The sequence below is a fragment of the Dipteris shenzhenensis genome, chromosome 15, assembly GCF_047967505.1.
Source record: "Dipteris shenzhenensis isolate YYH24624 ecotype China chromosome 15, Dip_SZ_1.0, whole genome shotgun sequence".
NCBI lineage: Eukaryota > Viridiplantae > Streptophyta > Polypodiopsida > Gleicheniales > Dipteridaceae > Dipteris > Dipteris shenzhenensis.
Window position 1 is genome coordinate 14,445,457 of NC_141610.1, and position 25,261 is coordinate 14,470,717.

Sequence of the window (25,261 nt, forward strand, 5' to 3'; positions counted from 1 at the left end):
GATTGAGAGGATGAGTTGAATGGATCATTGTAAATACCATGTGTCTAAATTATAAATACCTTGGTATGGGGTGAGAGTTATTTATGTATGGGATATTATGGGATTTTTAAAAAATAGAATCTCTCACTGCAATGGAATCTGTAGGTGGTGCAGCCACAGCCACATTTGTGGTAGGTTGTGGCTTTAGCTCCGCTCGTGTCGTAAACTCTTAGATCATCTGAACCATCACGGGCTCTAGATATTCAACTTCCACAAAGGGTAGTTGCTTCTATCGAGCTTGCCCGTTTCCCATAGCTAGGGATGGACAGTCTAGTAGCCGTGTGACAAGGATGTGAAGGGCTTAGGAACTTATACACTGGCCTAAATACGGATCACTCTCCTCCTCGCAAGTTACACCTATCCTTCAGACATAGAAGCGGATTTCTACAAACTGAACCAAGATCTCCTTTTCACAAGGTTCACACCTTCAGGCTCCCATCCCTTGTGAATCTCTCTCAAGGTTCTCACCTTCAGGCTCCCATCCCTTGTGAATCTCCCTCAAGGTTCTACTACAATGTTACAAAGGGCTGGGGGCTTGCAGATCTGACAGACCCAGTCGACTCGCCCGACCTGTACATGCACATATAAGTGGCCTTGGACAGGGGCCTGACTGCCGTCTGGCAGTTCTGCTCCAGGTGCATTGTTTCCTCTCTGCCCCAACCACCAGATCAGCTCCAATCTGCTCCAATAAGCTCCATTCTGCTCCTCTGTCTGCAGACTATTTCCCCATCCTCGCCCTCGATGCTGCACAGGTTTACAGCACCGCTTGCTGCCCTCTGACATGAACTTGACAGCTCCGCCTTGCTGTCTTTCCATCGCTCCATACGTTGCAAGAGTACTGTACAGACTTGTCCCTGCTAGTCACAGACTTGTCTGACGGTGCATGCCTCCACTCCTTTAAGCATGGCAGCCTGGTAATGGTGCCTATGCTACCTACATGGCAGCTTGCATGCTGCCCATGTGGCAGCCCTGCATACCCTTCCAAATCTGCCCCCATGACAGTCCATGTGAGCTCTTTGGATCTCTGTTGGTGCACCTCCCTTACGCTCTCCTCATTTGGGGCCTCATAGGTGTGGAGGTGACATACATAACCCCAACATGGTAAAAATGATAAAGAAAAGAAAAAAAATCAGCACATGCTCCCAAAGTTTACTATAAGGTGAAGATGTTACTGTTCTAGAAAAACCTAGACCCTTGACTTTTTCTCCACACAGCGGAAATAGAAATGGATAAGATGTATGCAATGGAAGAATCTCGAGAGAAGAAAAGAGACTGCTTTAATTCAAACTTCAAACTTTCTGTGTCCACAAGAGACGAGCATCTACCATGTCTCTCCAGAATATCTCAGGAGAGTATATATTGCACAAACGTAAATCAACACTCCTTGACAGAAAAATCCCCCAGAGATCCCAAAAGATGCAGTGATCCACTGCCCTGACTCTATGGTGAGCACAAGTGCTGCTTCTTCTGTACTTGGCACTCCTCAGTTCGAGATCCATAGACAGCACCTCCAGCAAAATGGTGTTCTCCTATTGGCCATACGTGTGCAACAAGTATTGCTCTTAAGTGGGTGAGGGATATCTCCAATGTGAACGACAAAAAGGCTCCACAATGAGGCCTATTTATAGGGCTCTAGGCCCTGAGACTGGCCGATCAGTCTGTAAACAGACCGACCAGCCACAGACTGGTCGACCTAGTCTGAGCTGATTCTTCCAACCTTGTCAGGGGTGCCCTTTCTGCAGGTTTCTGGCTGCTGGATCCTGCTCCAGCCCTGCTGTAGCCTCCAGGCAACCTTCAGCATCTGCTGTCCCTGCTATACCTGACCTATATGTTCTCTTCCCCCTGCAAAAGCTCCGTACTATTACTGTACTGGCTGTTGTACTTGCTGCAGCAGTCACGCAGTACCAGCCTATGGATCGGCCCTCTTTCAGAGCTCTTGTCCACCTCTGTTAGTGGACTGTGCAGTAGCCCATGTGGCAGCCTAAAGTCCTGCCCATATGTGGATATCTCCTTCCATGTAGATCTGCACACGTGGCATCCAAACCTTGTGCACACACAACAGACTCTCATGCCTCCCATTCTTACACTCATACCATGTCCCTTTTCTCTCTTCATATGGGGGCTTACAAGTGGGACAATGGACCCTCCCCTCTCATTGTCATACTATGGGCCCACGATGCCCTAATGACGCATCCAATCCATTTGCTCCCTTACAAAGCTCTCGAGTCTCATGAACAGATTGAGAAACGTGGCAAAATCAAGTCTTGATACCATCGTACTATGCACCTCCATTTTCAGCTCTGCTTTATCCTTCGACTTCAACAACCAAGCCGGTACACAGGTACAAACCACAGTACCATTCTTCAATGGCACTATCAGAAGACGTCACGAAACAACTCAGGCACAATCACTGGATACATACAATTGTCCCCCTCTGGACTTGGGAACCATACAGACCCTGAACAGTAACAAGTCTCTTGGGTCTGGACTTTGTTTCAACCTGTTATCCAGCCCACATGATCGATAACACATCCAGAAATCCTGGAACTAATCCAAGCTGTCTCCAAACACAAGCTCGAAATAGCTGCTCTTAGGTTCAACCCCTGAGCCCACAAAGGTACTCATGAATCATGTCTGTAGATGCCTTTGGTCCTCCTTGACGAGTCTTCATCGTCAACAACACCTGCAAGTAACAACTCTTGTAGAGCTATATACAGCAACCAGGTCCACCAAACGACAGAAAGCTCCAGCTTTCTCTGTTTAAAAAGATCCTCCTATACCTGTCTCAAACGTTTTCACCCTCCACCCTAACAAGAATTGAGTGCCAAAAATTCTATCGTAATCATCATATCAAAACAGAGAGATTACATACCCTAGGTCTTCAGCTTGCTGCTTGCTATTAGATTAAGCCAAGTACCTCAACGAAGTGCTCACATCAGCATTTCCAGAGCCAATAGTGTAGTCAATGTAAGGCACCAACCTTTAACCCATCTCAGAGTGGTCTTCATCTTCCTCATCCTCTATGGCGGATACAACCTTTTCCTAGCCATGCTTTGAGCAAAATATACTGTCCTCATTTGTCAAGGAACCTAGATTTTCTGGCCATTGCTCTACATTGGACATGAGCATTGTCACACCTGGATCTATGCATCTTATCAAGGTACTACTATGTGTAGTCATAAAGAACAAATCATCTTGTATCACATAGGCTCATCTCCCTTGGATTTTTCCTCTTGCTTCCTCTTCCAGATGTCTAGGCATATCACAATAGTAGTGCACTTTCTTTTATTCTTACTATCTCCATTTGAAGAGTCTCAATCCTCGGAATTGTCCTTTTTTTTACCAGGGTTGTTTTTTGTTGCTTGCCCTTCCCTTCTTTTGGTATTGACAGGAATTGGCATCATCCTCATGTAACCTCTGCCTTGCTTCCTCCTGGATTAACACAGGACCCAAGCTCCTCAAAGGGCAACAGCTTTAATCTCTTTCCGGGTGGGTTGTCACGATCTGTGACGTATTCCTTTCTCTATATCTAGACTTATGGATGGTTTGATGAATGGACACTTGTGGAAGGGTATGCCCTTTCGACGGGACACTTCTTATGAGGCACAACCCTTCACAAGAGACATTCTATGGAAGAGACACTCCTATTATAATGTACCCTCTCATCAAGGGTCACACCCTTCACAAGGGGTACACACCTCTTCATGCACATACACTTTGGAGTACACACCTTTTCATGTGTGACTCTTCACTCTCTATCTAAGAGAGGCCCAATTGTATGGATGACACACTACAACTACACTACAGACACTCAAGCAATACAATTATTCCTTGTTCTCTGCTATTTCAGTCTCCTTTCTGTTCCTTAGCACATTTCTAAATATAGTAAATCTAGGATTTCTTACAGTGGTATCAGAGCAAATTTCGCTCTTGCCTGTAGGAAATGCCCTCCACCTTCTAGCGCCTATCTGATACATCTCTTTCCGCTAGAAGGATATCCGTGCACATTGTGCATGGAAGAGATGGAGAGAATGAGCGTAAAAATTTTTAGCGCCAACCCTGCCTAAAGTCATCAATGGCCTCTCCATCTCCCACACATCACGAGTTGATGTGAATGGACACGACAAAAATCGTGTCTTTTCATGTGCTTGGGCTGTCCCAAAACCAAGGGACGCACCTTTTCCACCATCGGACACACCTTTTGATGAAGAGTCTTGACTCCTCACCCAAGGGACACACCCCATCGTGGCAAAAAGGTCACACCTATTCATGTGGGGACACCCCTTTTAAAAACAGGGACACACCCCTTCATGAAAAGGTGCACCTATTCCAAGGGTCACACCCCTTCGAATAGGCACACCTTTTGGAACCAAGCACCTTATAAAAAGGGTACCTAGAGGGGTTAAAAAGGAAAACCCAGCCCCATACCTTAGGTTTTACCCTAAACTATCCAAGGGTCAAATAAACCCACCCTTTAAATTTTTTGGGCAACCACCCAATGTAGGCAGCACAAACGAAAAGACAAAAGGGACAATCCATTTCAACGCCCGTACAGATTTTCGTCAAACAGGTTGGCCTGCCTGCACAGCCCCTGCCCTCGCCATTTCGCTGCCCTGCTCCCCTCGCCATATGCAGCCCCTAGCCTCGCCAGTTTTCGGCCCTGGTTCCCTGCCAGCCTGCAGCGCTAGATCAGTGTCAGCCTGCCATATCTGCCGCAAATCAGCCTTGGAAGCTGCAGCCTGGTTTCGCCAGCCTCCATCGTGATCCAGCCTGCAGCCTTTGACGCCTTTTATCGCGATCCAGCCTGCAGCCTGTTTCGCCATTGACAGCCTGCCCTCCCCCCTTGTTTCGCCACCTTATCTGCCAGTTCAGCAGTGGTTCAGCCCTCCTATCGCGATGAAGACAGCCTGTTAAATGCGCCCTGTTCCTGTTTTCCAATCCGGACCAGCCAGGCCCAGATCTGCTCCTCGCAACCCACTGCAACAAGGACCTCCAGACAGAAATCTGCAGGCCTTTTCTACGCAACAAATTGGCAGATTACATCAATGCCAGGTGGATTCTTTCCATTCTACTTTTAAGGATTATCTTGTCATTATCCAATTACAGCAAATGAAAGATGCTCCCTTAAAGCATGGAAACCCCTGGTAATTCACCCGGCCTTTCAAGGGCACCTCAGGCATCATCCACCACACAATATCGTGTTCAGATTGCACAACCAGCCCATTTCGGAGCTTTGGCATCGTGGGTCTTCTGTGTCACGTGCCCTCCTAGTGATTTGGACCACATCCTATACCTTCTGCGTGAGGCACCTCAGTTACATTACTTCCTCAGCACAGTCCAGGTTGTGTTCCAGGAGACACAAAGATACCCGAAACCCGATATTCCTCAAGAGTTTGCTGTCCATCTTTGGAGAGAATTTTACCCCTCACCTTCGGCATCTCCAGGGTACTCTCCACCTCCTTCAGCTCCCAGATATCCTCCTATACAGGTTGTACCTTCCCCAAGACAGTATTTACACTCTGAAGGCACTCCTTCTCCTGGATATCCTCCACTTCCGATAGCAGCTCCTTATCCCTTCTCAGATCCGTGGACTCTGCAACCTACTCCTGTACTCTCACGAGCAGTAACACCCATTTCGGCATCACCAGTGTTACCTCAGACAGGACCTCCTTTACCAGATTTCCATGGGTGGTTCCATCCTGCCTCGCCTGCCTCCTCCAACATGAGCAACCTCAGGATACAAACTAGAGCACAGATTCGTGCTTTTCTCACGAGCACCTTAGATATGTCGCAACGCTCGCGTGCAACCTCTCCAGAGATCAAAGACTCAAGTCCAAAAAAGACCCTTGAAGTCAACATACAAGGCGAAACACTACTGCAACTTCAAATTTCCCAACTTCAGGACAGCATCTCCGACTTGGTCCAGAAAGTCCAACTCCAAGATTCTCGCACTACCACACATACAGAGGATGATGTGACGCAACCAGACGACTATGCGGATTCATTCCCACCAGAGATAGAAAGCACTGAACTCCGTGCCCTCTATCGTTTACTCCAAGCTTCCAAAACTAAAAGACTTGACATCAAACTTCCGGAAGCCTACACTGGTCAACGCAATCGCCGAACAGTTGACCAATGGCTCGCAAAATTGCGCATGTATTTTGATACTGTTGACCTCACTGAAGGCAAAAAGATCGCCTTGGTAGCCTCCCTCCTCAAGGATACAGCTTTTCTATGGTGGCAAAGAGGCTTAAAGGACGGCAAAAGTGTGTTAACCTGGGAACGTTTTGAACACGTGCTCCGTAAGCAGTTCATACCTGCCAATGCGGACTTCCAAGCACGTTCAAAACTTTGACAGTTGGAGCAAACAGGCTCCCTCTCTTCCTACATCTCTCAGTTCACCACATTGGTGCTGGAGATTAATGGTTTAACTGAGGATGATCGCCTTCATGCTTTCATCTCAGGCCGAAATCCCTCGTTACGCATTGATGTCCTTAAAGCAAACATCACCACCACAGCTGGCACTATTGCTTACGCAGAGCACATAACAGATTTCCAAAACACAGGGAAGCAGAGTGCTAATCGAACACAGAACTCTACTATGGCCAAAGGTGCTCGCCCTTAAGATAACCCCAAGTTTAGAAAAAAATCGGGTAATCAAGGTCAGCGACAGTCTCAAGATCCCCACAAGTCTCAGAAATCGTATGCTGGATTCCAACAGAAGCACTCCTCCAAGGATCACGCCTCTTCTTCTTCACAAAGTCATTACCGTCATCCCCAACATAAAGGTGCGGCCACTGACAAGAAGAACAACTCCAGCACAAAAGGACTTTGCACCATTTGCACAGGCGACCATAGATGGTTCGATTGTCCCAAGCGACCAAAGCAAAATTTCAATATGGAACCTAGCACTTCTCAAACAGAAGATGCTACCTCAACACAAGACAAGAAAGGCAAAGCTGTTCGAATGGCAAATACCATCCACATGAGCCTTGCTAGCAACCCCGAACCTTCCCTGGCCACTCAAGTACTTTGTGTTCAAGGATCGATTCGTGGAACAACGGTCACTATCCTCATCGACAGTGGCTGCTCTCATAACTTCCTAGCTAGTTCTATGGTCGACAAACTTCGGTTGACCACCAGTCCTAGTCTCATGGACTATCAGATTGAACTCGCAAATGGAACTACCTTCTTGTGCAACACCAGGATAAAAAACTTGTCTTTTCGCATCCAACATTATACAGACAAGTTGAACTTCGACATCATGTCTCTTTCTCGGTACGATGTCATACTTGGACAACAGTGGCTCTACGACTATGATCCATCAATCAGTTTTCGCAGCCATACTATCCAATTTGTCCACCAGGGAAAACTTATTGAGCTAACTGGTTCTAGGGACTCTCCTTTAATCCCAGTTGCCTCTGCCCTACAAGTAAAGAAGTGGGTTCGTAAACATCAAGTCAAGACTTCACTTCTGTTGGTTACGGCAGTAGAGGAGACACCAACAAAGGATCCTCCTGAATACCTCAACCAACCTTTTTTCCAGCCCTACCTGGATATTTTTCCACAGGAATTGCCAAAGCAGTTACCACCTCGACGACCAGTGAATCACCCAATCGAACTTATTCCCGACAGTAATCCACCGTCAAAACCTCCTTATCGGGTTTCTTACACTCAAAATGGAGAAATCCAAAGACAAGTGACCGAACTACTCGACAAAGGTCACATTCGGCCCAGTCGTAGCCCTTTCGGATCTCCTGTACTACTTGTGGAAAAAAAGAATAAGTCAGTGCGCCTCTGCATCGACTACCGAGCCCTCAACAAGCTCACTATCAAAAACAAGTATCCATTGCCTCGCATCGATGACCTCTTCGATCAACTTCTACACGTAACACAATTCTCAAAGATTGATCTTCGTTCAGGTTATCATCAAATTCACATACGAGAAGGCGATGAGTACAAGACAGCTTTTCGAACAAAGTATGGACACTATGAATGTTTGGTCATGCCTTTTGGGTTAAACAATGCCCCGGCCACATTCATGACACTAATGAACGACATCTTCAGGCCTTTCCTCAATAAGTTCGTCACCGTTTACCTCGATGACATCCTCGTTTTCAGCAGATCCCTACATGAGCACAAACAACATCTTCACCAAGTTTTTGAAGTTCTCCGCGCAAATTCTCTCTACATCAACATTGAGAAGAGTGAGTTCTTCAAGACCCAACTCGAATATTTGGGACACGTTATTTCAGCTCAAGGCATCTCTGTGGATCCCAAGAAGGTCGAGGTAATCCAAAACTGGCCTACTCCTAAGAATGTTCATGATGTCCGCTCTTTTCTCGGATTAGCAAACTTCTACCATACAAAGGTCTATCAGTTTTCCAAAATCGCAGCTCCTATGTCCGAATTATTGAAAAGCACAGCAGTTTTTCAGTGGCTTTCCGAAACCGAGTTTAGTTTCCAACAACTCAAGCAAGCACTCACTACCACACCAATTATGGCTATTGCTGACCAAAACCTTCCATTTGAGGTCATGACCGACGCTTCTGACATCGCTACAGGAGCAGTCTTGATGCAAGAAGGCAGAGTTATTGCTTTTGCCAGCCATAAACATTCTGATATCCAAAGCCGATACCCGATTTATGATAAGGAGTTTCTTGCTGTTGTACATGCTTATCGCTCTTGGAAACATTATCTCATGGGAGCCGACTCGGTGGTCAAGACAGACCATCACTCTCTAAATGAGATCTGGACGACTCCGACGCTACTTGGCAATCTAATGAAGACTTACAGCAGTACCCTGACATTTTACAGCAGTATTTTCAAAATTTACCGTGATATTTTCTACATCAGTTCATTATCTCCACCAAGGTCTTATTTTGAGTGGGAGGGGATGTCACGATCTGTGACGTATTCCTTTCTCTATATCTAGACTTATGGATGGTTTGATGAATGGACACTTGTGGAAGGGTATGCCCTTTCGACTGGACACTTCCTATGAGGCACAACCCTTCACAAGAGACATTCTATGGAAGAGACACTCCTATTGTAATGTACCCTCTCATCAAGGGTCACACCCTTCACAAGGGGTACACACCTCTTCATGCACATACACTTTGGAGTACACACCTTTTCATGTGTGACTCTTCACTCTCTATATAAGAGAGGCCCAATTGTATGGATGACACACTACAGCTACACTACAGACACTCAAGCAATACAATTATTCCTTGTTCTCTGCTACTTCAGTCTCCTTTCTGTTCCTTAGCACATTTCTAAATATAGTAAATCTAGGATTTCTTACATGGGTCAGGGTTGTCACTAACCTGTTGAAACTCGTTAGAAGTTTACACAACATTAACGCTCGGACCTTGACCAGATGATCACTCACCTCATCACCTTCTTTTATCTTTAGCATGAATAGCTGATTTTTGGAACATACAACGTGACCCATATCTGTCGTCTATACAAGGCCTTCAAGATCGTCCATGGCTCATTCAAAGTCACTGCCAATCAGAAGCACTAAATCTGCAGCTGTCTTGATGATCTTTGCTAATGTATCAACATCTTTCTGCATCCCTTCTTTGACATCATCTGGATCTACCACCCGAATCGCCTTCCCTGATGCATCCCTCTGATTCTCTAGTTTCAATTCCCATCCTTCAGTTATCTCCCATACTCCACGTGCAACCATGTGACTCCAAATCTTGATCTTCCAGATCTGATAGTTGTCCCACCTAGCATCTCCGTCACACCAAAGTTTGGAACTGGCATAGGCATGTGGGACATGATCTGCAACCGTGAGATTTACTGGAAAGGGAATTTCACACTCATTGACCTTCTTGCCCCACCTCTACATTCAAAAGTCCCCTTCCTCTTTCAGTTGTTGAAATCGAAGTCTTACTAGATGGCTTGATCACCAAGGCAACACCTCTCGCCTCAATCTCAGCTTCCTATAAAACCACGGTCTCTCAAATTTCTCTTCCAAGCACACCACTGTCTCATGGCTCTCCAAATATGCAGCTTGGCTTTGATACCATGTTAGAAACTAGACTCTTGGTTAGTTTCTCCACACAGTGAAAATAAGGTGTATACAACGCAAGAATCTTGAGAGAAGAGAAGGGAATTCTTTAATTCAAACATCAAACTTTTTGTGTCCACGAGAGAACTCACGAGTACCAAATTCACGAGAATACAGTGCAAATATCTGAGAGTCTATTGCACAAAACTGAGTCAAGCACTCCTCCTAGAAAGCTCAACCAGATATCCCAAAATATGCAGCAATCCGCTGCCCTGGATGCTCTATGGTGAGCAGAATTTGTTACGCTCAAGTTGAGGCAACATAACCTCGGAAGGGTCAGTCGACATTTTCCTTTAAAGGATCAGTGTTTGTATTATATTTGTTTGAGCTTCACGTAAATGATCACAAAGGAATCAAGGTCAAGGTCCTTGGTGAGGGTGACATGGCACAAGACTAGGTGGATCTAAGGCTAAAGGGTCTAAAATGCATTAAATGTGCCAAGGGGCAAATGATTTCAATGATATCCCAAGAGAGGGGTAAATGATGCATTTAGGAGGTACCTTAGAATGAAGACATGTGGCATACTAGATCCATCTAGGGAATTGGGGCTCGGTGGTACTTTGCAAGCAGGAGCTTTCACGTAAATTGGGTATTCCGAGTTTGCGACCACCGAGGTTGGCTGGGAGGATAATCTCTGTGCCTATGCCCGTGATTGGTGTGAAAATTAGGCGTTAACAGTTTTGGTCCTATCATTTTGGTATCAAAGCGCAGTGTTTGGTGATTGTCGTGGTTTGAAGCTGTACGCCGAGTTGACAGACTAACGATGAATTGAGGAAGGATTTGGTGTTATCTCTCGTCGTTGATTTGAAGTGCGTGGAAGACACAAGCAGATAACATGACGTCGTCTCACTCGCCCACGCTATTCGAGAACATGCATTACACCGCAGGGTAGTTTGCTAGTAAAAGGATTGTGCGACGCCCAAATTTGCCGACGGACAATACGGAGCACAGATCGCTCTAGTTTCAGCAGTAGCTCGTCAACGTTGGAGCTGCATTGAGCATCAGGGTGGCACACGCACTGGTCACGGCTTATTGACTTCAGGACTCCTTGGCATCGCGGGGGCTAGCTGTTGTTATATTTCAGTATCAGATGGAGCGCACGTCATATTGAGCGGACGTAGTAACTAGCTGACGGAACTTTGGTTAATACCAAAGATTGCCTAGTTTATTTGCCTTTGGTTTTTGAGTTATTTGAGATTGTAGATATTTCCCTAGTATAGGGAAAAGATATTCATCTTGGTTCTCAGTTATTTTCAATTTATGGTTACGCCTATTTAGACACCTTTTGTGGTTATGAGATTGAAAAGCAGTTTGTAAATACAGTTTTAGGCGGTGTTTTATTTATTTATTTATTTATTAAACACCCATTGACCTAAATGGAAGTAGAAGAAGAAGCTTCTAGGGTGGATCCCGTAGAGTCGGGAGTCCGGCCGACCCCGCAGGTGTCGCGCCCAGTAGGCCATACACTATCTGGTAGAATTGCATTATTGGAGGATGCCTTGCAACAGATTTTAGTGCAACAGTTACAAGCAAATGTAGGGCAATCTGAGCTCAAGAAAATGGTACATAGTATGTCTAGCAGACCATCTCGTGAAGAGAAAGGTAAAGCTCCAATGAAGCCTGAATCCAGTGTTCATACGGTCGAGCCTAGGAGGGCTAAGGTGCCTAATATTGCCAATTATAGGCCAAAAAAGTATTCTGGTTGGATGTCTGACCATAGTTCCGATATCATAGAGACCTGGTTACAAAAATGGGACGAGGCCTTCGCCATTTGTAAAATCATAAATGATATGAAGAAAATCCACGAGGCCACCCATATGTTTAATGAGGCAGCGGATCAGTGGTGGATAAAACAGCAGAAAGATGGAGTGGCATCCACTACTTGGGAGGGGGTTAAAAAAGAATTTAGAAAGCACTTCTTACCTCGTGACGAAGCATCCCGAGCTTGGAATCAATATCGAAACCTTCGTCAGAGAAATTTATCAGTGGCAGAATACACTAATAAGTTCAAAGAAAGTGTAATGAAAGTTTATGACCCTCTACCTCAATCAATCCAGGTAAAAGATTTTATCTTTGGACTGAATGATCGGATCAAGATGGAAGTTCGGACTAAGTATGCGAACACGCTAGATGAAGCAATTGCCATACGATAGCCCTGAACTATGAGGATGCAAAAGGGAACAGACCAAGTGGGTTTGTGCAGGTTGGAACTCGGTATGAGTACCCAAAGAAAACTAGGTTTAAGAAGAAGTGAATTAGCAAAGGGAGTGCCTCACAGCCTAGTGGTCAAGCCAAGCAGGCGAAGCCAGTTGAGACTCCTAAACCAAGTACCACCATTGGGATGAAAAGAAAAGTAACACCAATGGCAGCCCGGGCTTGGTCGAAGTCTTCTTTGAATCCAAAGCAAAGAGAAAAAGCGAGAGCTTGTGTTTTGGATGCCTTCAGCCTCATTAATGGAAAGATTATCCACGGAACAAGGATTGTCGGATGGCTGAGATGGTAATCTCATAATGCGACATGGAAATGGAGGGAAGTCCCAGAGCAGAGCAGATGCAAATTCAGCTAGCGGGATCTTCTCAAAGGTCAGTACCTGTTTTGTTATGTGTGTGTTGCTAAGCTGGTAACTAGTGCACCTGACAATGTCCTGTCAAAACCCGCAACAATGGGGTATACAGCCTTTAACGATACGGAGTTAATTAAGATGAAAGGGCAAGTAGCCAATCATGATGTCATTGTGTTGTTTGACTCAGCGTCAATGCACAATGTAATTAACTCCAAGCTTGTAAAGAGGCTAAAATTAAAGACTAGCCCATCTGACTATGCATATACAGTCAGAATGGCAAACAGAAGTTCAACTGAAGTATGGGACCAAAGGGTTACCCAGTTGAAACTTCGAATTCAAGACTATGCTGAGAAACTTGATTTTGAAATGACAAAGCTTGCTCGCGCTGACATAGCCCTGGGTAAGGCTTAGCATTCTAGGAAGAATCCAACCATAGATTGAAAAAAGCACATTTATCAATTCAAGATGAATGATGTGATGTATGTCTTACGAGGTGAAAAAGATATACCTCAAGGACCGTTGGTTTTCATAATGGAAGTTCGAAAAGCTCAAGAAGAGTTTTTGTTTCTTTGTACAGCATCGATAGAGTCGATTGATGATCCTTCGACTAGCACTGATGTTACCCAAAATGGAGAAATGGCCAAGCTGGCTGATCAAATAGCAGAGGAGTTCTCTGATTGTTTTAGAGATGAGTTACCTTATGGGTTACCTCCAGAGCTAATCCCGGGGGCAGAACCTCTGAATAGACCTCCCTATAGGTTAAGTTTTACCGAAGAAGCGGAGGTACAAAGACAACTGGAAGAATACCTCAAGCTAGGGCAGATTCAAACCAGTTTCTCACCTTTTGCTTCGCCAGTGATATTTAAAAAAAAGAAAGATGATACTTTTCGCCTCTGTATAGATTACAGAGCATTGAATAATATCATTGTTAAGCACAGGTATCCGATGGCTCGGATCGATGATTTGCTAGATGCATTACATGGGGCCGTAATTTTCAGTAAGATAGATCTTAAATGTGGCTACCATCAAATCCGTATTAGAGCCGAGGATGTGCATAAAACCGCTTTTAGAAGCAGGTTTGGACATTATCAGTTTTTGGTAATGCCGTTTGGACTTACTAATGCTCCAGCTACATTCGTCATGCTTATGAACGATTTACTACGTCCGTATATCGAGAAGTTTGTAATACATTTTATTGATGATATTCTTGTGTTCAGCAAAAGTATTGCTGAGCATCACGAACACTTAAGAATAGTGTTCAATACTTTGAGGAAAGCCAGTCTTATGTAAATAAAAAGAAAACTATACTGTGTATGGTAAGACTTAAATATTTAGGATTCATTATTACTCCTAAGGGGGTAGAAATGGATCCAAAGAAAGTGGTTGCGATACTCACTTGGCCAATCCCTCAGAGTTTAACCGCCTTGCGATCATTCTTGGAATTTGTCCAATTTTATCAAAGGCATATCAAAGGATATTCCGAACGGTATCGCCATTAACTGATCTGACCTCAGATAAAGTACCTTTTATATGGAGACAGAATCAACATGAGAGTTTTAACACCATAAAACAAGCTATGGTCTCAGGACCGGTGTTAAAAATAGTTGATCCCCAGAAACCGTTTTTCCTTGAAACTGATGCAAGTTGCATTGCGGTAGGAGCAGTTCTCCTCCAAGAGGCAAGGCCAGTAGCCTTTGAAAGCAAGAAGCTTTCTCCCTCTCAACGAAATTGACCAACTCATGAATTAGAGTTGTATGCTGTTGTCCATGCTCTGAAAACATGGAGACATTATTTATATGGGTCAAAGTTTTATGTTGATGTTGATCATGATACTTTGAAACATTTTTGTAAACAACCTGACTTAAGAGGCCGCCAAGCTAGGTGGGCAAAACTCATGCAGGAGTTTAACTTGACAATTCGGTACCGAAGAGGGAAGGATAATAAAGTTGCTGATGCGTTGTCACGCATTATGCATAATATGAGTTTCACGGTATTAGAAAGTGCTCTAATAACCGAGATAAGAGAAACTCAAAAGGTGGACGAGTTCGTCCAGAGTCTTTGGCCTAAGGCTCATGTATTCAAACCCGGGAAAAGGGTGACGTGGCATCCAGAAAAGGCTAAACTTATGCAAGATATACCATAAGAGATGGTATGCTAAAAAGAAATGGCAAGGTAGTACTACCTAATCAGAATGATCTTAGGCAGAGAATCGTTCAACAATGCCATGATAGCCCATGTGCGGGACATCCAGGAGTCGAGAAAACGTATGATCTCGTGAAGCGAGATTTCTTTTGGCCAAAAATGCAAAAACATATTCATGAATATGTGACACGTTGTTTTTCGTGTCAAGTAAGGTAGAGCGGGTGAAGCCACCCGGAGTTTTACAGCCTCTGGAAATACCACTAGGTGGGAGAGCATTTCCATGGACTTTATTGTAGGTCTGCCTACGACACAAGGTGGATATGATTCTATCCTTGTGATAGTTGATCATCTTACCAAGATGGCTCACTTCATTCCAACTAGAGAGTCTGTTAGTGCCCCGCAAGTGGCGGATTTGTTTATTAAACATATATTTTGCTTGCATGGATTACCCAAATCCATAGTATCAGATAGGGATGTCAAATTTACAAGTCATTTTTGGACTGCGGTGTTTGACACACTAAGGACTGAGTTGGGAATGAGTAGTGGAAACGGATGGTCAGACAGAAAGAATCAACCAAATTTTAGAAGATATGCTTAGAGCATATGTGTCATTGAGGCAACATACATGGGACAAGTGGTTGCCATTGTAAGAATTTGCCTACAATGATAGAAAACATTCCTCTACAGGGTTCAGTCCGTTTGAGCTGAACTATGGTTATAGACCAGCGAATCCAACCACAGTTGGAGTATCTCAGAAAGTGCCCAGTGCCGTGAACTTTGTGGTTCAGATGCGGGAGATGCTAGCACTTGCGAGAGCTAACATCCGCCAAGCTATGGATAGAGCTAAGGCGTATGCTAATGAAAACAAATCCGTTAGAGAATTTAAGGAAGGAGAAAAAGTTTTTCTCATAATTCCTTCGCACTCAAAGTCTTTGACTGTAGGAGAGTGTGCTAAGCTATCACCCCGATATTGTGGGCTGTAGTTAATTCTAAAAAGAATAGGCAAGGTAGCCTATAAATTAGAATTACCACAGGGTTGTAAGGTGCACCCAGTGTTTCATGTTTCTCGTTTAAATAAATTTTTGCATACAAGTGACTCACTAATCGAGGGTGTTGTTTTGTTTCAGGAGATAGAGGATAATGCAAGACGCAAACCAACAAGAATCCTCGACCGAGGAACAATGCAAGTACGCAATCGGAAGATACCCATGGTGTTGGTTGTATGGCATGGTTTACCTCTATCAGAAGCTACCTGGGAATCCGTATACCAATTACGGAGAGTATTCCCAGACTTTATCATCGAGGACGCTGATGCCTGAAGAGGGAAGGAATGTTACGCTCAAGTTGAGGCAACGTGACCTCGGAAGGGTCAGTCGACATTTTCCTTTAAAGGATCAATGTTTGCATTATATTTGTTTGAGCTTCACGTAAATGATCACAAAGGAATCAAGGTCAAGGTCCTTGGTGAGGGTGACATGGCACAAGACTAGGTGGATCTAAGGCTAAAGGATCTAAATACATTAAATGTGCCAAGGATTTCAATGATATCCCAAGAGAGGGGTAAATGATGCATTTAGGAGGTACCTTAGAATGAAGACATGTGGCATACTAGATCCATCTAGGGAATTGGGGCTCAGTGGTACTTTGCAGGCAGGAGCTTTCACGTAAATTGGGTATTCCAAGTTTGCAACCACCGAGGTTGGCTGGGAGGATAATCTGTGTGCCTATGCCCATGATTGGTGTGCAAATTAGGCGTTAACAGTTTTGGTCATATCAGAATTACTGCTCCTACTTCAGTCCTTGCACTCCTCGGGTTGCATGCTCCTTAGTGAGCTTCAGTCATCCATAGTGTGAGTTCCTTGGACAACACCCCCCAGCAAACATGTGTCCTCCTACTGGCTGTAGGTGTGCACCAACTATTGCTCCTGAGTGGATGAGGCTTGCCTCCAATCTGAAGTACAAACAGCCTCCACAATGAGGCCTATTTATAGGGCTGCCCTCTGGACTGGTCGACCAGTGTGTAAATCAGCTGACCAGTCTGTAAAAAAGACAGAGTCGGCCCAATCTGTGCTGATTCTGCTGACTTGTCAGGCCTTCATAAGGCCCCTTTCTGCAGTTATTTGCTGCTGGATCCTGGTCCAACCCGGCTGTAGCCCCCAGGCAACCTCCTACAGCTGCTGCCAGCCTTGCTGTACCCGATCTGCGCATCTGCCGACCGTATGTTCTCTTCCATATTGTTATTGTACTGACTACTGCACTTGAAGTACCAGCCTATGGCCCTCTTTCAGAGCTCCTGTCCACCTTTGTCAGTGAATTGCGCAGCAGCCCATTTGGCAATCTATAGTGCTGCCCACATGTGGATACCTCCCTCGACCTAGATCTGCCCATGTGGCATCCAAAACATTCACACACAGTTGACTCTCATGCCCCCCATTCCTATACTGGTACTATGCCCTTGTGCTCTCATCATATGGAGGCCTATAGGTGGGACAATGGACCCTACTTTCCAACAGTTACCTGCATCCATCCAAAAACACAGACAAAGTGAGAACCACACAGTGTGCATGCGTCTAGACAAGTGTCATGAGGCCGGACTACTCTCGCTGTGAGGAGTACAACAAGGACACAGCTGAAAACTTTGAAGAAGAGTTGCGATAAAAAAACATGGATGGATGGTGGTGATTGGAATTTTGGGCTAAGCTATTTTGCATATCCTGCCATTAGTTGACAGTATGCCTCCGAATAAAGGGCACTCTTCAAGCATTGCGAATTGCAAGCAGACTCACAATCAGAATCAAGCAAAAAGACAACTTTGGACGTGCTGACTTGGGAGCCAAGCCCGATTCATGCTATTACCCTAGTACATGCAGTCATATCAGGAAAAACATGGAATGCATGGCTGTCCAGCATGTCTTACAAATTGGCCTGAAACTGTAATGATATATCTCTCTCTTGAAAATTGGAATAATACAGTCAAACTACAATAGTAGTCACATTTTCTCTCTTAATGCGGACAGGCATACTGTCCAATGCCAGCATAAACCCCAAATCAGAGAGTTGATTACATCATGCCCCATACTGCATTCAGATGCTTTGGGCCATTGCCCCTCTCAATTACATACAAGCGTCTGTCTTCATTGGACTGCTATTGTAAATCCATTAACATTGGATTTTAAGCATTCATGTTTTTATCACTCATAAACACAGTTGCTTACAGCGCATCTCTCAGTCTTCTTTGCATGCTGTGAAAGTTGCACGATGCTTGAGCTCTGTTTTTTTCCACTTTACGGTGAGAGCTATTAAAGTTATCAAGCTGTTTACCTACAATTTCAAAACAAACAACAAAATAATTAGGTGTCTAAGTTGGATCAGCTCCAGAAAAAGGTAAATTCTTTTTTATATCCATTACCATCAAGTGAACTGATCACATCTCACCAGGATCACACATGAGATGCAAAGAAGCGGCCCTGACCAAATTGTTGACAGCAATACACCTTGATGGTCAAAATAAGGGTGACGTGCAAAAGTTGCCCAATTATGAGTTAGTAGCATATTCAACCTCTCCGCAAAGTATACACCGAAAACTGGACACAAAATATCAGTTCGTTCAGATAACCTTGACCTTCTAATGAGAATTTGGATTGTACAGCAAATATAAGCTTTTTACTTTTGAAATTGAAAAATGCAGATCCTTATCAATTGACAATAACATGACAAGCCACATGCCTTGGTCACACAAATCTCGTCTGTGAAACCCATAAAGAATGAGATCACAGGAGGGCCCTGGTTGGTGAATTGTCCCTTCGTATCTCCTTGGAGAAACTGAAAAGGCCTGGACTGATATGTACCAAACTTACAAAAGACTGGCTACAAGAAGCCAAATGTTTGAGGAATACCAGTCTTCTCGAGATGATTGCAATAATTTATGTGGTGTTGCAACTTGCCAAAGCTACTTCTAAGGCTTATCTCCAGGAGTGAAACTCCATGTACGCAAATTGCATAAGAATGTGCGACCCTGCATCTTTGGATCTATCAGACAAAACCTTGCTTTAAGTTGAAAATATGATAGTGTGCATATTTATTTGTGCCCTGATGCCACCTGCAGTCAGCCCGTGAATCTACTTGAGGACCACCAATGGAAAGACACCTGATGGTCGCCAATGGCACCGCCGCACCTGTTGGCTCTCCTTTCTCAAGAGAGATTCATGGAAGCTCGATAAGAAGCTCCCTACGAATACTCTTCACAGCAGCAAAATGATTAAGCCCAAATATATCGATGCCCATGTAGCATCCCAGTAAAACATACAAATTAGCCCTTCCACATCCAATTGAAGCCAACAATATTATCCCAAGCATGCGCATCCAAAACACCAACCAAGGTGCACCCATTGATTTCGGCTACCAATGCAAAGCAGAAAGTCATATGGGTTGCTCTAAAAGGCCACTTCATGTTCCATGTTGTGCCCTTCAAAAGGAATAGCTCTGCAACTAGAAGATCCTCTCATGAAGGTAAGAAGAGCATACAACCCATCTTGGAGGAAAGTTAACTTCCCGTAACCCTGCCGACAAAAGGACAAGGTTAAGAGCTAAAGAGCTGCACTCTTCAATCTGAATTAAAAAACAAACGATGTCATCTTGGACCCCTTTAATGATCACCTTGCTACACTTGAGAATACAAAACTGAGCAGCCCTGATCCAAGCATCTAAGAAACCTGTTCCTTTAGACTCTTTGGCCCATCTTTTTACATCTAAATGTGTTATTCATACCACACATGTTTAAATTTATGTATAGCCTCTTATTTCTGGCATCCTTTAGGTATCTTGAACATTATCATGCGGACTCTTTAGTCCATCTTTTTACATCTAAATGTGTTATTCATACCACCCATGTTGTTTAAATTTATGTGTGGTCCCCCTCCAGAGAATGCCATTGGCTAGAGCAGGGGTTTATTCCCATTTCTGGCCTTGGACGAGCTTGCGCCGGCGCAAGGTTTTCTATTTCTTCTAGTTGATGGCTCACGGGGGTCTGCCCATTGGCCCCTGGCTGGAACAGATGCGGGTAGATGGCAGATGCATTGGCTGCGCGGAAGGAGCTTTGGAGACGATTTCCCATTGCCTATAGGGCTTCCTAGTCGCACAACGGATATAGTTGGCAATGGGCATCTCTTAAGATTGTGGCTAGCAAACAAAGGATGAGGAGGGACTTCACTTGCGGGATGGCGGCCTGGTTCACGGAGGGAGGACATGCCTTCTCGATTGATCTTGTCTCACCAGCATACAGGATACATGGATAGCAGATCTCTCGGATAGAGATCCATGATGCATCTCAGCCCTCCAGATGACGCCCACCACCTCTACCGGAGGAGTGTGTGGGAGACAGTATCCAGCATTACTGGTGATTTCAAGTGTTATTAGAGTTTACCTTTTTCTAGACTTTTTTTTTTTTAATGTGTAGCATATTATCCTTTAGGTAGCTTGAACATTATTCATGGTTTGTTTTCAAGAGCAATTAAAGAAGCTAGGCAAGTCCATGAGAAAGATATCATTTTACTGGTGGCAACTTGAAACTCTCAATACGCAGCAATGGACAGCAATCCTTTCAAGTTTTTTTTATTGAAGCATAAAGGACAATTGTTTACTCTAGAGGCATGAACTTTCAGACCTTCCTTACAACCTCTTGCCTCCTTTATCCCTCATGCACCCCCTAGCTAGCTGCACCTACCCTCTGTAGCCCTTACCTCCAAGTTGTGGCATGACCTCTCACCTCAGAACAGCTCTTCCCTACGTGCCATTGGCCTAGGAGTACACCAACCGTCTCCTACCAATCTGCCCTTCATTTGCCCTCTCTTCCATGGACTCACTCCTACATACACAAGCCACATGACGTAAATCCATTCAAGCATCTGATGGCAGTGTGTATCTTAAGGGATTCTTATAATTCAAGTCCAGTTCTGCGATCTGCTCCAAAGTGACTGATGAGCACTCCCCTCTGTGCACGGCCTTGCTTTACCCGCCTCAGCCCCTTTCCCCTCGCTTCCGCTCTTCTCCCTTTCTGCCCTTCCTCATGCCTCTCCCTTCTCCTTTTCAACCTCTTTTCGAGCCTCATTTCGCCTTTTTCTGTTTCACCAGCAGCTCGTTTCTTGGGCGCCTGGCTTTCTTGGTTATCTGGAGCAGTTGAGGTGCACAAGCACACCCAGGAGCCTCCCTTCAGGCCATTCTCTGGTTCGTGGTCTCTTCTGAGCAGTCCACCTGCTCAAATGCCCTCTTCAGCCTGTCGCACCAGCTCTTGGTCTGTGGACGCAGCTCCAAAAGGCCCTTTGGATCGCTTCTCCAACCTCAGCAGCTCCAGGAGGTCTCTCTGCTCAGTTTGCGCCTGGCCCTCAGTGTTTGCAGGTGCTTTTTCGGTTTGGGTGTCCCTGGAACAGCCCTATAGCTGCTGGTTGTGGTCGCCCCTTTCTTTGGCTTGTTTGGTGGTGGCTATAGCCTTCTTTCCAGCCCACTGCTGCAAGCTTATTGGCTCACCTAGACCCAATTCCAGTGAGTTTTTTGGTCAGCCATTTCAGTACTTGGAGCGGCCTTTTTCCTGAGCCCTTGGCTAGTCCTTTTGAAGGGACCCTTGTCCTCGTCCCCCCCAGTTTATTCCTTTTTCCCTCCTTGTTTTGCACTTTTGCTTTGGCCTCAAAGAAAAGAAGCTTGGTGGTGACCTTTAGTCTAGCAAGAGGGGCTCTTATGGCAGCAGCATCAAAGCCCTGGAGCCAGTTTTTCCAAATGTTTTAGATACATGGGGATGCGCTTCTGAAAGCAAGAGCTGAAAACCTATATGAGCCGTCACTGACATTGAGATTATTCTTCTAACAACCATTCACATCATGATTTCTATTACTTACCAGGTTTTATTGCTAAAAATATCTCTCAAGAGAGCTTGGAAATTGAGCATTGTTGTGTTCAAAGAATACATGATATTCCACTTACGTGTAAAGATGAAAAGACCCATTTGCACATTGTTATTCTTCCTTGTATATATTGCTAATAGAAGCAATATGAAGTGGAAGGCCATTAGTGATATCAACCATGGCTCCTGCCAAAAAAACCAGGGCCCTAAAAATTTATCAATCTTCATACAGATCCTTAGCAAGGACATTCAGTGAAATAGTTCTTAAGAAAGATAACAAAGCTCAAATATTCAAAATGAAATTCAAGGCTTCTAACAACATCAACTCAAAGGACATAGGCATCATAGTACAGCCAAGGTCATCAGTATATGTTAACATGCAAATGAGATATATTCAAATTTGCAAGTCTGAACTTTATGAGGGAAATTAAAATCAGGGGTGTAAAAATAATATCATGATCAAAAACCCCCGTTAATTTCAAAATAGTTACGAGAGGCTAAGAATGTAAACAAATTTTAGAATTTGTATGTCCTCAATCAATGTAAGATGTTAATAGTGGGTTAAGTACCATGTTTTGTTTCAACCCTGCTCACTGAACTCTCTATCCTTCCACCTTTCTATCATTTGGTATCAGAGCAAATTGCTCTTGCCCACACTCGGGGAGCACTTCTATCACACAAAGAACTTCACTTCGTCATCAAGAAACCTTGTTGCACAGCACGTTTGAGCTCAGCTGCCACCTCTACAGGCATGGTCACGTCCCCTATTGTGAAGAAAACCTGTTTCAGAACAGGCTGCTCTGTTTCAATGATAGTTTGGAGCTCATTTCAAAGTCAAACAGTGCTCGTCAACTGCTTTTTGATGGCTGAGAGCTTGGTTGCTGCTGTTTTCATTGGGCAACCATTAATTGCAAAGAGTCTTTTGGGCTTTGTCACAGGTGACGAGGTCTGCCAAGCAGATACAATTACTGCTTCTGCTACACCTCAGCAACAGTTCCACTTACGCTTCAAGTGCTAGTGGGACTGTTATTGCAAAACATACACTCCCCCATCTATCTGTGAGTTTGCACTTTGTGCACTGACTCATTCTCAACCATAGCCACAACTTGCTGGAAGCATTGGAAGACATTGGACTTAACTTTTAGGCAGTCCTGCAGACATCTGCAGGCCCTCCAGTACCTGCTGTGCCACATGTCCACCCTGTACCTGCAGTACCATTTGTACGTGCTGTTGTACCAGCCCAGGTACCTTCATAATCTTGACCCTAACGGTAGATCTATGTGCTGCCCATGTGGCAGCCAGTGCCCTTATCTCTCCGTCTGTCCCATATAGTATAGTACGTCATCCTCCCCCCTCATATGAGAGGTCACAAGTGGGGAGGTGAACCTCGTATTCCAACATAAACCTCTTCCGTTACCATTCTCTATGCCTTTTTAACCCTCATAAATAACCTTAAATTCCTTCAAGCTCAAGATTCTGTGATGACAAGACTTGATGCTCAATTAGACTCTCACCAACCTCCATCATTCCTAAAATTCTTAGAAGGCATCCTTTATTTTCATAAACCCCCATTTCGGTGAGACTTTATGATCCAAAATCAGTCCAACGTCTTTACCTTCACTCTTTTCAATACCATCTATTTGACGGTCCTTTGGGTTTTGCCAAACTCAGATCTATACATTCATATCTACATGAAGTCAGAGTCCATTACAGCCACCGAACTCTTCGAGCTCCTTGCCTATGAGACTACTGGTCCATTTCCAGTTTCAGATGCAGGTAGTTCTTACATCATCGTGCTTACTATGTCACTAGAAGGACAATTGCTCAAACATCAGCATCAAATCGGGCCTCCAATGTTGCCAAGTTCCTCGTCCAAAGTACACCCTAGCTATTCAGGGTTCTAATTTCAAGTCCAAAGTCATGAAGATTGTGGCAGACAAGCTCAATGTGAAACAGCAGTTCACCATTCTGCTCCATCTGGATTACAATGGATTAACTGAGCGCTTAAATCAAACAAGTGAGCTTATGTTCGACATGAAAATTGACTCGCAACATATCGCAATGGGATGTTTGTCCACCTTATGTTCTGGCCGCACATAATACAGCTCTGCAAGAATCTGCACAGCTTTACACAGATGCCCATTCAAAGCCTTGTATAAGCAACTTCCCAGGTTTCCGGCAGAAACAGGAAGAGTGAACTAAAAGATGCAAAGAGCCTGGACGCAATACAATGGTCGCTGTACATGGCAGATGCATTGCTATTCATGAGACAAATTGCAGCCTCACATCTTCAGAAGGCACAGAACAGAATAAAGACACAAATTCATAGGGAATTTGGCGATGTTGTATTGCTCAAGCAGAAGACATGCCTCGCAGAAAAAAATCATTGCTAAGAGCGTTGGCCCGTGTCAGATCACAGCAAGAATTGGCAACACATCTTATGCATTGATCAGATGTTCACTTGGCCGAACGACCAAGACTACTGCCCATATCTCCCGCATCAAGCCTTTCCGTTCCCGCACAGTAATTTTCTCGCAGGGTAGACGTGACATAAATGTACACGTGGATCATTCGCAACCTGCTATATGGCCAGCTCATTAAGTAGATTGAGGGCCCTAATGTAAATGGGAATGATGAGAACGGTTGTTTACCGTTAGATGTAACCGCCTCAGAAGGGGATACATTAGTCGAGGTCGCGCGGTCTTGCCTGGACGCTCGTCTCTCATTCTTGGTGTTGACTCATGCACTGCATTCTGTACTCAACGTTTGTCGTTGTTAGCATCGTAGTTTGTTACGATATCGAAGGTTTTACGAATAGTGCCAGTGAAGCATTATCGGAAGGAGGCAAGCATCAAAATGTAGCTTAAAATGCTCTGCGGTCGCCTTCTAGTTTTGACGACCGTGATTATCGACCGGCATTAGTTTAAGCCAAAGATTGTATTAAATGTGGAATCTGCTCTGTACAATGCCGACAAATGATCTTAAAACTGATTCGCACACGAAACAAACCAGGAAAGCCTCCTACGCATGATGTGAAAGAAAATGCAGATGAGTGGATTGGATGTGGAGAGCAAAGAGATGGACGTACCGTCCAATCAAGGGCACCGAGATTGAAGGCGGCGATGGTTGATGAGAGAAATTTGTTGGCGATGGATGATGCGTGGTGGCAGAAAGCGGGCAGGTGATGAGGCAGACGCTCCAAGGCGTCGGAAGTGAAGCGCTTTACAAGATGCACAAGATGATGATGATGATGATCCATGCGAAGAATGCGGCGGGAACTGCGGTGCCACCAGAATTCAAAGAGCGTAGTACAACAACAACAACAACCAGTTTGCATGAAAATTGCGTTTATCCTTGTCAACCCCAACAGCGTACACCCTTACACTCTCTCCCCACCAGATTGCTGACACGCTGTCCGCACCCACGAACGGGTGGCGACGGATTCCTGCCGTTTGAGCATCGGTGGCCAATCCTATCAAGCATCACGAGCAGGGATTCGTTTTCGCACCCTCTTGCACATCCGAGCTGTCCATCTCTCGGG

General features: G+C 44.7%; 1 protein-coding gene across 3 annotated transcripts; it reads right to left on the reverse strand.

Annotated features, from left to right (window-relative positions):
* Nucleotides 1-17,690: 17,690 nt before the first annotated feature.
* LOC147893409 (uncharacterized) lies at nt 17,691-25,004 on the reverse strand. Of its 3 annotated transcripts, none has more exons than XM_087386276.1 (5): nt 24,809-25,004; nt 24,372-24,473; nt 21,801-21,906; nt 18,264-18,322; nt 17,691-18,149 (listed from the first exon to the last, which is right to left on the reverse strand). In XM_087386276.1, the coding sequence occupies exons 1-5, from the start codon at nt 24,977-24,979 to the stop codon at nt 18,054-18,056; spliced, it is 534 nt and encodes a 177-aa protein (XP_087242402.1). In that variant the 5' UTR covers nt 24,980-25,004; the 3' UTR covers nt 17,691-18,053. The 3 variants fall into 3 exon arrangements, with proteins under 3 accessions (XP_087242402.1, XP_087242401.1, XP_087242403.1); XM_087386275.1 differs by having other exon boundaries at nt 18,264-18,412; XM_087386277.1 differs by lacking the exon at nt 24,372-24,473 and having other exon boundaries at nt 18,264-18,412.
* Nucleotides 25,005-25,261: the final 257 nt, after the last annotated feature.

What these genes read in the sequence shown, in the direction of transcription:
- LOC147893409 (XM_087386275.1), bottom strand. Translation starts at nt 24,979, where the DNA reads ATGGATCATCATCATCATCATCTTGTGCATCTTGTAAAGCGCTTCACT. An exon ending in TCGGTGCCCTTGATTGGACG is followed by an intron (nt 24,474 to 24,808) that starts GTACGTCCATCT and finishes CGTTGAGTACAG; the next exon opens with AATGCAGTGCATGAGTCAAC. An exon ending in TGAGGCGGTTACATCTAACG is followed by an intron (nt 21,907 to 24,371) that starts GTAAACAACCGT and finishes TTTTTTTGGCAG; the next exon opens with GAGCCATGGTTGATATCACT.